The sequence below is a fragment of the Chiloscyllium plagiosum genome, chromosome 31, assembly GCF_004010195.1.
Source record: "Chiloscyllium plagiosum isolate BGI_BamShark_2017 chromosome 31, ASM401019v2, whole genome shotgun sequence".
In the NCBI taxonomy this organism is placed as follows: Eukaryota; Metazoa; Chordata; class Chondrichthyes; order Orectolobiformes; family Hemiscylliidae; genus Chiloscyllium; species Chiloscyllium plagiosum.
The window spans coordinates 15,099,847-15,112,782 of record NC_057740.1 but is presented as its reverse complement, the minus strand read 5'-3'; the positions used below and the strand labels follow the sequence as shown (position 1 = coordinate 15,112,782).

General features: G+C 38.1%; 1 protein-coding gene across 1 annotated transcript in view; it reads left to right on the top strand.

The window, feature by feature from the left end:
- The window catches only part of wdr18 (WD repeat domain 18), a 217,438-nt gene extending 206,485 nt beyond the window's left edge, over positions 1–10,953 (top strand). Inside the window, exons 10-11 of the mRNA XM_043721023.1 lie at positions 6,816–6,884; positions 9,517–10,953. Of these exons, the coding sequence (XP_043576958.1) occupies positions 6,816–6,884; positions 9,517–9,645 (198 nt within the window). The 3' untranslated portion in view covers positions 9,646–10,953. The remainder of the gene's footprint in view (positions 1–6,815; positions 6,885–9,516) is intronic.
- Positions 10,954–12,936: the final 1,983 nt, after the last annotated feature.

The window sequence follows — 12,936 nt, the reverse complement described above, 5'->3', positions numbered from 1 at the left end:
AAGTCAAGATAGACTACATACGATTAAAGATACACTTAAGCTCAGCATGTCGACTCAGCGTTTGTTATTGTACATGAATTCACAAATTACTCAGAAGAAAAGTAGAAAGGAAGACCAACCTCTAAAAATCTGTTTTAAAACGACTTGCAGGTTTACTGGGAATGACAGCAATATATGCAAGTTGAAAGCGTGGCCAATGTGAACTATTTAATGGCACAGCAGCAGAACGAAAACATTGGGATGGTGCGGTGGCTCAGTTGCTGGCACAGCTGACTCACAGCATCAGGGACCCGGGTTTGATTTCTGCCTCGGACAACTGACTGTGTGGAGTTTGCACGTTCTTCCTGTGTCTGCATGGGTTTCCTCCGGGCGCTCCGGTTTCCTCCCACAATCCGGAGATGTGCAGGTCAGGTGAATTGGCCATGCTAAATTGCCCATAGTGTTAGGTGCATTAGTCAGGGATAAATATAGGGTAGGGGAATGAGTCTGGGTATGTTACCCTTTGGAGGTGGACTTATTGGGCCAAAGGGTCTGTTCCATACTTCAGGGAATCTAATCTAAAAAAATTTATAGTAGGGCAACAAAGTGGGATGCAGGGGAAAAAAAAAAATCACAAAACAAAATGATGAAGCTGAAACTAAGGATGAGCGCAAGTTAGAATAAGTGATTAATTCATCCAAATATTCACTACAGAAGATATCTGTAACTTAAGTAGAATAAACAACTACATTATAAATTAAATTGAATACTCAAAATAAGTACATTTAAAGAAGTTTACAGCACGTAAGGAGACTGTTTAGCCCATTATATTTGCATTAGTTATGTGCCTGAGGAATCTACAACTAATTCCGATTGCCTTCCATCTTCCTAAAAGCCTATATTAGCATTTCCTTCAAATACTTATCCATTTATTTAAATGATGCAATGCCCTCTGCCTCAATCATTCTCTGTTACAAAACATTCCATGCTTGAATAATCTTGAGTAAAGCTGAAAAAGTGTTGCTGGAAAAGCGCAGCAGGTCAGGCAGCATCCAAGGAGCAGGAGAATCGACATTTCGGGCATGAGCCCTTCTTCAGGAATCTGAAGAAGGACTCATGCCCGAAACGTCGATTCTCCTGCTCCTTGGATGCTGCCTGACCTGCTGCGCTTTTCCAGCAACACATTTTCAGCTCTGATATCCAGCATCTGCAGTTCTCACTTTAATCTTGAGTAAAGACATTTCTTCTAATATAATTCTTGAAAATTTCAAATTGATTCCCTTTTCAAATGACTTTCAAATATTAGGAAGTGGTCTATTCTATGTTTATTCTCAAAACGTTTCATAATATTGAGGCTTTATTAAATCTCCTGCTGGCCTTCTCTACTCAACCAGAAATCGGCCTAGTCTGTCCCTATAACTAGTTTTCTATCCTTGGCGTCATCTAGCTACATTTATATTAAAACGTTTCAATATCTTTTCTGTAATTGAACATCAAAAACTGGATACAGTGCTCTCATTGTTCTTATGCAATCGCTACAATATTCCTTCATTGGACCGTAAGCCTACACTTATAAATTTTTAAATATTGTTAGCCTTTATTTAAAAGTCCTTGTATTTGCCCCTGCCGATAGTTGTAATGTTATGCTATGAAGGAAGGTCATTAACTTCTAAATAAATTTAAACTCCCAGTTTTCAGATGAAAATTATGCCATAAGAAATTAGATTCTGCACAGAAATTTTTTATGTATAATTAACAAAATAAGTACATTATATTTCTAAAACTCAATTACTTAAACCTGAATTCTCAGCAAGACACTCTCTGTCCTATTTTATTTCCATTTGAGAATTCTCTTATTCATTACAGGATCCTGAGAGTTCCTTCATGAAACCAAAATTAAGATGTACCACTACTGTCAGGAGCTCACTTTGATTCTCAGTGTTCCTGATTTTCTCTGAATTGTGAAATTTGTCAGGGATCTTATTGAATCCACTTCAGCAACCCTCCCTTCATGATTGTAGACACTTCAACTGAAGCATGGGCCTCACTGTACTCGCGCTCAAAGACTCCAACTCAAAGGTAGCCCTGATTTCTGATCACCCTTTGCTTCTGATGTACAGTTTTGAGTCTATTTTCTCTCTGCTTCTCCAGGCTCTAGTATCTGTTTCAACATTTTCCATGAGAGAATGCACAAATAAACCCAACACTAAAGGACGGCCTCTCGACAATCTATCCCTATGGCAATGAATCATATCTGGGATTTCAATGAAATACTGCCAACTATAAACCTGTTCGTTGATCTTGGAATCAATCATATCTTTAATAGAGACAACCTCAGTCTTGCCAGGCTCATTGGCTCCATTGCAATGCTCAAATGAGGCATAGATTAATGTTTTCACACTTCCAACACCGACCTTATTAAAGAAAAACTAGCCACCTTTAAAATGCAATCACTTTAGATCTGTTTACAAACCTCCCAACCCAGTTACTTCCACAATCTTATATACCCAAACTAAAAGTAATATTTCAACAACATATGAATTATAAAATGAATCCGACCTACAGCATGAATTAATTGAGTTTGTACTCCAATTCTGTTTCTTCTAAAAATATAACATTTCTCACTTCTGCTACCTGACTGTCCAATCTGCTAACATGTTTGTGTCCTCCTGAAATCTTCTACTGTTACTAAATCTCTTATTCTGGTATCATCATGAATTTTGTTGATGTCGTTCCTCCACCAAAATCCAAAATGAAGAAAGTTCTGATAGGGCTTAATAGATGTTGGGAGGCTATTTTTCTTGGCTGAAATCTTTACTTACCTGTTAAGCTTTTTGGTTTATTTTACCTTGTAGCCTTCTAATCATCTTTTCACCTAACCATTGCTTCTTTCCTATCATCATAAGAGTCATAGAGGTCTACAGCATGAGAACAGCCCTTTGACCCAGCTTGCCCATGCCTTCCAGTTTTCACAATGAAACAAGTCCCATTTGCCTACATTTGGTCCATAAGGCTCCATACCTATCCCCTCCACAAATCTGTCTAAATGTTGCTTAAATGTCAAGATTGTACTGGCTTCCACCACTACCTCTGGTAATCTGTTCCAAACACTCACCACCCTCTGTGTGAAAGAACTATCGCTCTGGACCATTTTGTGACTCTCCCCTCTCACCTTAAACCTATGCCCTCTAGTTTTAGACTCCCCTATCATGGGAAAACCTGTTGGCTATTCACCTTATCTATGCCTCTCATGATTTTATACACCTCTGTAAGGTGGCCCCTCAGTCTCCTATGCTCCAGGGGAAAAGGTCCCAGCTTATCCAACCTTTCCTTATCATTCAAACCTTCCAGTCCAGGTAACATCCCAGTAAATCTTTTCTGCACACTTCCTAGTTAAATAATATCCTTTCTACAGTAGAGCCACCAGAACTGCATGCAGTACTCCGAATGTGGCCTCACCAACAGGTGTGCAAGTGCAACAAGATGTCCTAACTCCTGTACTCGATGCTCTGACCAATCAAAACAAGCATGCAAAGCCACCTTCACCACCCTGTCCACCTATGACTCCACTTTCAAGGAGCTATGAACCTGTGCCCTTAGATTTCTTTTGTTCTATACCACTCCGCAGAACCTTGCCATTGACTGTGGAAGTCCTGCCCTGGATTGACCCACCAAAATGCAACATTTTGCATTTATCTAAACACTGTCTGCCATTCTTCAGCCTGTTGGCCCAGTTGATCAGCTTTTGCTGCATTCCCAGATAACCACCTTCACTGTCCACTATATGCAGTCCTTGACCTTTGTGGAAAAATCATACTTCATGTGAAATAATTATTTCAAATGAAGGTCTGCAAAAAGAAGTTTTAATTAGGTTCAAAGTGCAGTACTTGGATTTATACTTTGGAAATAGATAATGAATTGGTTGAATGGAGGAACATAGCTGGTATTAGAAGATTTTGTCGAAGATGCTAAAGGAGGCAGCTAAGCACTAGGGATAACTTTGCTTCCAATTTATATGTTTGACTTGGATTCAGAAATTCATTGTAGCTTAGGAATTACAAGATAAATTGGATCTTAATTTCAATAAGGATACTCCATGTAAGTAGAAAAACATTGAGTGACATGCGTAGTGAATTCAAATGGATATAGCCCCTTAAATTCAATGTAACCAATTACTGCAGAGTAACAATTGTTAAAGCCAGAATGCTGAGATATACATATATAGGCACAACAATAGAATGAAAGTTAAGAAAAGTCATTGTTAAACTGTACAGTCCTGCAATCAGACTACATTCTGAGCACTGTGTTCAGTTCTGATCAAAACGTGAAGAGATTTGAGTGCAGGAGACAGTTTAGATAAAGCCTTTGCTAGAATTGATAGAAGGTTGCCTAAAGTATCAAAAAGATCCAGGTTTAGTACCTGTTCTGTGCTAACGTATCTCAGCCAGTGCAAGAGTGATTATTATCCAGTGACTCCTGCTAGAAACTGTACAGCAGTCATGTTAACTTTCAGCATGGACCAGTGCTCAATTGAATAGGCTGCCTACAAAATCTATTTTAGTTTACCTGTTCTTAAAGCATGGCTGGAGGTGCCTGTGCAACTCATTTCCCAGCTGCAATCTCTACCCTAAAAATGAGAGGGGAGAAAATTGGAAACAAAGTAAAGAATTGCTAACTGAAAGTGTTAACATTGACTGTGAATATTGAGTACATCTGAAGCCCTCAGGAGATTGCTTCAGCATTAAAGGCAATAAATGCTGGAGTCTACCAACATTCAACGCAGTTTCATAAAATTGCATCCCTATGAGATTTAGTCTAATTAATGTTTATACATTCCCATTGTTTTTGGATTGTTTCCCAGTTCCCATGTGACTTTCTTGCATTATAAGTATAATAAGTTGTTTGAAAGTCTGGTCAAAAACATTTGTTATAGTTATGAGATACTCTAATGTTATAATATTTTGGAACTTTAAATTTAGCTTTAAATTTAAAGTAAACAAAGAGGGGTTAGAGGTCAAGAAAAGCTAATTTATTTCCCTACCTAGATAAATGGTTAATGTGCTTCACATGACTGTGCCAAAGAGGACAGAGGAAGTCATCTTTAACGATCTGGTTACAGATTTCCCTACACAGACAGCGTAGCGTAGGCAAGAAGCTGTGTGTGGCCAGCAGAGAGACAAGGTTACTTGACTTTGAGCTGTCACAGCCTTATATGGGGGGTGGGGTATCCTATAGATGAAGAGACACGTCTTGTAGCCTTATGCATATTCTGGGAGATTTGTTCTGGATGGGCAGAGGGAAAAAGAATGATTGCAACAGGCTTTACCACTGGTGGTGGATTTAAGAAGCTTTCCAAAAACACCTTGAGTCAGTCACTTGTACTTGTTACTCAGCTAAGCTCAGATACAAAAGTGCAATGGGTAATAAGTATAAAAGGAGAATATTAGTTTCTGTAGTTTAAAATTGTAAGTTAACTACAAAAATAAAACGGTATTTAGTCAATAGTGTTATTTCAATATTATTTGCAGTAAAGGTATTTAAACATGAAATATTGTCAGGTCATTCTTTCAGCAAATAGAATTTCAAAGACTCATGGTCTTGATGAAGGTTGCCAACCTGTCAGAAAACTCCCTTTTTTTCCTCTTACATCAATATTTGGGCAGCATGGTGGCTCAGTGGTTAGCACTACTGCCTCACAGCACCAGGCACTCATGTTTGATTCCAGCCTCGGGCTTCTGTCTGTTTGGAGTTTGCATGTCCAGAGATGTAGCGTTTAGGTGGATTGACCATGCTAAATTGTCTATAGTGTCCAGGGGTGTTTCAGGTTAGGTCGGTTAACCATGGGTGATGCAAGCTTACGGGGATAGGTTGGGGCATGGGATGGGATGGGATGGGATGCTCTTTGCGGGGTCGGTGTGGCCTCGATGGGCCAAGTGGCCTGCTTTCACAATGTAGGGATTCTGTGATTACTAGGATATTGCTGAAAAAAAGAGACCTTTTGTCAAAACCTTTTCTCTTGCACTCATCAAAACATTTTCAAAAATACTTTGGTTCAGGGCAAAATATGCTTCTGAATTTGTTCCTCTGAATGCGAAATGACAGCTTTGCTAAAATATGTCCTTTCTCAGCAATGTTCAAGTTCTGTACTATGTTACAAGGGTAATTGCTCCCTGAGCTTTCTTGTCTTGTTCTTCTTAAACTTAAAATACCGCAGTCTCTTTCTGCCTCCAGTGTTGAAATCAATATTCATTACATCATCTCTGATTGTAATTTATTCATCCTCTCCCATAAAGTTCTCAACTCTGTAGTGTATAGTTTCCTCGGCACTGACTCTTACAGAGATATAGTTTCTCTGAGTTGCTGGTGTATAGTCCCTTGGGCACTGATACTTGCAAAATCTCGATCTAGCACCAGATAATGCAGTATAACTCTAATGATTACAGTAAGATTCAGTTCAAACAAAGATTTGGAGAAACACCCCCATAGGAGTTAATCTGTCACCCCATTAGTTTCTAGACGCAACTTTACTTTAAATGTTAAAGATTGTTTCCTGTTTGGAAATAACTACATCATCAGCACCCAAACAGTGTTCAACAGGACTTCTCCAGAATGTGGTTGACTCTTAACTGTTGACATTTGCCAATGATGCCCACATCCCATGAAAAAAATAAGTGTTTTTGATTGTAATTGGTAGCCTATTCAGAGATTTGGGCATTTTCTGCTGTGTATGCAATGTTCTGCAATGTGCACTTGCTACCTGGAATGATTATTTTTACTTTTAGAATATAAGTTATGTACAATTCCAAGCTAAATCGTTTGCTCTGTTTTTTCAACAGGAGTCTCAGGAAAGTTACCTCAAAAAAGCTGAGGAGTTGTATTCTGTTATGTGCACTGCCGCAGATAAGGTTTGTTGGGCTTTAATAGATTTTTGTCATGTGCGGTTTAAACTCTACCAATTCTTCCACTGCTGATTGTTAAATTTGTCTGTGAAATGAGTTTCCACAGTTTCTGGTGGACAAAGGCCTACAAAATAAAACAGACTTTAATTCAGCATTGATAGACGTTTTCATTGTCGTGGAAATCACCTTTTTCTTTCAATTGCAAAATTATTGTATGTTGAGTGGCCCTTCTGAATGTGGGCCTAAGCTGTATTGCTGGAGTAGAAAGGAAGCTTCCCTCTTCATCTGAACAGTGTTTCACCTGGTCTAGAATGCGCTAGGTGGGTAATGCAGAGGTTGCTACTCTTGAACTGGAATTGCTGTTCATGGGCTCTTTGAAATGGTAAGCTATTCTATTTCCAAGCAGTAACACCCTTCACCTTGATGAATCCAGAAATACTACTCGAACATAAATATCTGTTTTGTGAATTACTGGAAGAGCAAAACAGTTTGTCATCAGTTGAACAATGTATGGATAACTTATCAAGGGAACCTTTCAATGTTTAGGCATGTCACATTTGTAAAACGTAGCACTCCCATTTTGATGGCTGTTCAGTATCGCTCTGATACTCCGTGGTAGGGAAAGAAAGAATGGTGCTTTGGTAATTTAGTCTCCTTTCCAGTTTTAACCACCAACAAATTACTTGCCCCATCTCTGTGTTTATTATCCCTTTCTACATCATCAAAAGCATTGAACTCTATTTCCCTGTTTCCTCTAAGCTCAAAAATAATATGTCCCACACATAATAGGAAGCATTTAGAAAGCAGTGACAGATTCAGACTCAGCATGGATTTATGAAGGGGAAATCATGCTTGACAAATCTGTTGAAATTCAATGAAGATGTAACTAGTAGAGTTGACAAGGGGGAACTTGTCAGTGTGGTTTACTTGGACTTTCAGAATGCATTTGACAGAGTCCCGCATAAGAGATTATTGTGTGAGATTAAAGTGCATGGGATTGGGGGAAGTGTATCGAGATGGATAGAAAGCTGGTTGGCAGAGAGGAAACAAAGAGTAGGAATTATGGGTCCTTTTCAAATTGTCAGGCAGTAATTAGTGGGGTGCCACAGGATCCCAGCTATTCACAATATATATTAATGATTTGGATGAGGGAACAACATGTAACAAAGTTTGCAGATGATACCAAGTTGAGTGGGAACATAAACCGTGATGAGGATGCAGAGGTTCTTCAGCATGATCTGAACAAGTTGGGTGAGTAGGCAAATCAATGGCAGGTGCAGTATAATTTAGATAAATGCGAGGTTATTCACTTTGGAAGCAAAAACAAGAAGACAGATTACTACCTTAATGGTTGTAAATTTGAGAGGGGAGTGTGCAGTGCAACCTGGATGTCCTTGTGCTCCAGTTGCTGATGGTAAGCATGTAGGTGCAGCAGGCAGTAAAGAAGACAAATGGTGTATTGGCCTTCAGTGGAAGAACTTTCAAGTACAGGAGCAGAGATGTGTTGTTGCAGTTACACAGGGCACTGGTGAGGCCACATCTAGTATTTTGTGTGCAGTTTTGGCCTCCTTTTCTGAGGAAGGATGCTCTTGCTCTCAAGAGAGTGCAACGAAGGTTTACCAGGCTGATTCCGAGTAGGTGGGACTGATGTATGAGGAGAGATTGATTAGAGTAGGATTGCTTTTGCTGGAGTTCAAACGAGTGAAGGGGATCTCGTAGAGACTATAAAATTCTAACAGGACAAGACAGGGTAGATGCAGGGAGGGTGTTCCCGGTGGTGAGTTCATCCAGAACCAGGGGTCACAATCTGAGGATTCAGGGTGGACTATTTAGGATGGAGATGAGACATTTCTTCACCTAAAGAGTGATGAGCCTGTTGAATTCATTACTATAGGAAGTAGTCGATGCCAAAACATTGAATGTATTCAAGAGGCGGCTAGATATAGAACTTGGGACGAATGAGATCAAAGGTTGTGGGGAGAAAGCAGGATTAAGCTATTGAGTTGGACAATCAGCCATGATCGTGATGAATGGCGGAGCAGGCTTGAAGGACCAAATGGTTTCCTCCTGCTTCTGTCTTCTATGTTTCTATGTTAATGGTTTTGCATCTCATTTCTGTGCTGAAGTCAAGATTTATCTCCCTTGTCTTTAAGCATGTTAACTGTGGAACTCCTCACTTTCCTTCATCTTTCTGCCCTAGAAATGCTGATTTTCTTCAGCTGCATATCTAAATATAAACAATCAAATGTTATTCTCAGCAGTAATTGTAACCCAGTCAGACCAGCAGTTTTCTGCTTAAGTTAGTTTCTCTAGGGACTGAGGAATCGACTTTTTTTTTTGTGCAAAAAAGGAAACTGGAAATAAATAGCGGTCTGTTAGCTCCTTTAATGAGAAATATTAGGTTGATTTGGATGTGAAGTATTCACAGTTTATACGACAGTTCAGCCTGATTTGACACGTCCCAGTTACTGTTGAGCCTGGCAAGCATTTATAGTTTTAAAAAATATTTGATTTCCAGCTTGATAATTTTATTGAATGTATTTATCCTTTCAGACAAGTTCATTAAAAATGTTTAATGTTAATAAGACAAATTGCAATTTGTAATCCGTTGTTCAGATACATTTTTTTTCTTATGCAGCATTTGCTGGGAGATGGCGAGAACACAAAAATGAGAGTGGCTGAGCTGGAAGACGAAGTGAAGACATTGAAGAAAATCAATAGAGACTTGTATGATTTTTCAGTGCAAGTTCTGACCAAACAGACATAAGTGAAGAAATACTGCAAACTAGGAAGCACCCAGTGTCAGGTCGCTGTTGGTATTACAATAATACATTCATTAGCATTTATAAAATGAACTGCCATATTTAAACATTTCCACTTGTAGTCCCACTTATGAGTTTGTTGATCTGAATTGTTTTTGCTGAGGGCAGAGGTATTTATGCTCTATGCTTCTTCTCATTTACACGTATTCACATCTACTTAAGTCTGATGTTTCTTTAGCTGCTTTGAAGCTGTACTTGTTGGCCTGTTAACAATCTTGATTTCAAACATATGAGTCCAATCCTAGTTAGGACCCAAATATAAATTTGCCAGATTCTTTAAAACCTTTGGACTGGGGGACCCAGTTGATACTAGATCTTCCTGGTGATTTTATATGGAGAGGATATTGCTTTCTCCTTTGTTTGAATTGTATTTTGAGAATCAGTTTGTAAATATAATCCAGCCGTACATATGAATTCCACATATGACCTCTTGAACCCTGTTTGTACTTCTAACTTTTCTCCATAAGTTTGTTCTGTTTGAAAGTTATGGATTTGGAAACTTAAAAAGGATTGTTTATCCGTTACCTAACTGGGTTTAAGATCTGTTACCTGTAAAGGAAACATGGATTTAAATCTTATTTGTGGCCTGAGGCTCCATGGTACACACATTGTCCTATCTTTCTGACGATAAGAGACATTCAAGTGTTAAAATAATAATTGCAAATTCTCTGTCGGCTGTGAAGTATTAGGTGTCTCCTATTCCATTTCTCCTGTTCTCCTGGTCAATTCTCTGGCCTCTGATTAGATAATGATGTATGTGGGTCATTCTGGAATTCATATCGGATTTATCCTGACACTGTGGTTTCTCCTCTTCCTGTGGGAGATTGCCTTTTACTTGACCACTTTTCCACAGTGTTGTAATCGTAATCAGGAACTCAGTGTGGGAAGATTGCTGGCATAGATCCACATCCCATTTTGGGCATTCCAGTGTATGATCAGTCACCAAGACAACAATTGGAATTGCAATGTCTGCGCAGTTACTGGGGTAACTGATTTGATCATGTAATACAAGTCACACACGTTAACATTTATTATTATGATTTTTGTTTCTATTTATGTCAATCTAACTGGCATCTCCAAATCATAACTGTAGTTTGATTGACAGGAGCATTTAGAATCCCAGTCCCCTTTATGGTATATTTGCATTCTACACTGTGCCTCATATTTGAATTGTCTATTGTCTCTTTTATTTGTGGGAAATTTGTACGTATCTGGAGCATCTGACATTTTTAAAATAAATGTTTTGAAATAAATCTGATCTTTTTAATATGCAGTTATTTTAAATTAAATTCAGCATAAAATTGGCCAGAGTACAATGTCTGTATTAGGTTTTACTATGAGAATTTGTACCATTTTTCCTATTACTGTAGAAATATTAACTGAATCTTACAGCAAAGTTTAAAGTTCAGTATTATAAGAAGAAGGGGATTTATTTAAAAGGTTTCCACCATCTACAATAATAACTAAGTTAAGAACAAGTCTAATTAGGCAAATATATTTTCAAATAGCATTCAACAGAATCCTTCACATCAGTAGGGAAGGTCACAGCTTACAAAATAGTTGACAGATAAACTCTGCAAATTCACAAATTGCTAGACTACTGTCAACAGTGCAGCATTAAGTGAAAATACTGTGCTTGAAGAAAAAATCAACAGTATTTCACAGCAATCTGTTATGAGTCCTGGATAGTTAGGATAATTACAGTATTTATGAATGAGAAAACAAAACCTGATGCTTATGGATATCTATAAAGCAAAAAGAGAGACCAACTACCCTTGCAGAGATTAGAGACTTAAGCCAATTATTCAGCTCAGGTAGAATGCATTTGTGTTCGAATCTGGATAGATTTAATCTAATGCATGAAAATGGATGGTAACAGAAGAAAACATAAATACTGTGAAGAAATGACAGATTCTGAACAGAAAATGATTCTAAGTGTCAAGTTAAACATTTATTATATAATTAAGGCTCTGGTATGTTTCTGAGGATATTAATTCTTCACAGTTGAGTAGCCAACTAATAACTGTTTGGGGTCACAAGTGGTGAATTACCTCTTTATTTATAGTACCAATAAGACAGAACCTTACCCAACAGGACAGCATCTTCAGCAGAAATCATAGTTTAGAGGAAACATTTGATGCTGTAAATAAATATTATAGGATTACATTTAAAGTACAAACTAATCAGTTTGCTGGGGGAGCCAGGATGTTCAGTTGACTACTGTGATTTAGAATAATGCCAACTGTAAAGGTTCAATTCCTTTTCTGGTTAAAATAGACTTGGTTCCTGCATCTCTCTCTGCCTGACAGAGGAAGGCAGTGGCAAACTGCCAAGAACAGCAACTCAGGATGATGCATTAGTGGACAGTGAGCCAGGGGACCTGCATGAGGCAAAGGAGTTGTGGAATGGGGTTGAGTTGCTCTACGGTACATATCCAACAGTAGGATGGACACTGCTGCACAATAAACGAACATTGATGTCAACAGTAGAGGACAATATCACAGCAACAAAGTAAATGGAAATGTTAAAAATGAGTGGAAATATTCAGGTCTGGTTGCATCTATAGAGAGCATTGTTATTATTTCAAACTACTTACCTTTTTTAAGAACAGAGTGACCTCCCATTTTATGAACTTCCTGGTCATAATTCCAGTTATTAACCAACACAAGCACACCTTATGGAAATGCCTGTAATATAGAACCAACCTAGACTCGCATTAAAGAAATGGATGAATATTGCTCTCTTGGCACTTTAAGCAACTTCTTATTTAAGGCAGACTAGTGTTCTATTCCTAATTTGCATTAATTGGTGGACCCATTCTACTTGCTATTCTTCATGAGTACAGAAAACCATCCAATGTTTGTAACTCACCTTCTAGAACTCTGCTGTTGAAGAAATGATTTATATTTAGCTTTTTATAATACAGATTATGTAATTGGCTATAAGCCTATCACGGTAGAACTGGACTGTTATGTACCTGCTGGTTGGATTTTTATTTTTAATATTTTTGAAAAATGGATTCTTTTAGATAAACCACTGCTGAGAGACTTTACTTGACATATTTTGTTTTTAACTGAATTGGATCAAGGTTAACCCTAACTCTAAACTTGTTGGAACGTTAACAGTACATTGCAGTTGATATAAGGATATTGCAAGAACTCTTTTCCAAAGGACCATTGTTGGGTGTCTCATTTTTATGAAATAAATTGTGATTTATGCCTTCTTCCTAAAGTGTA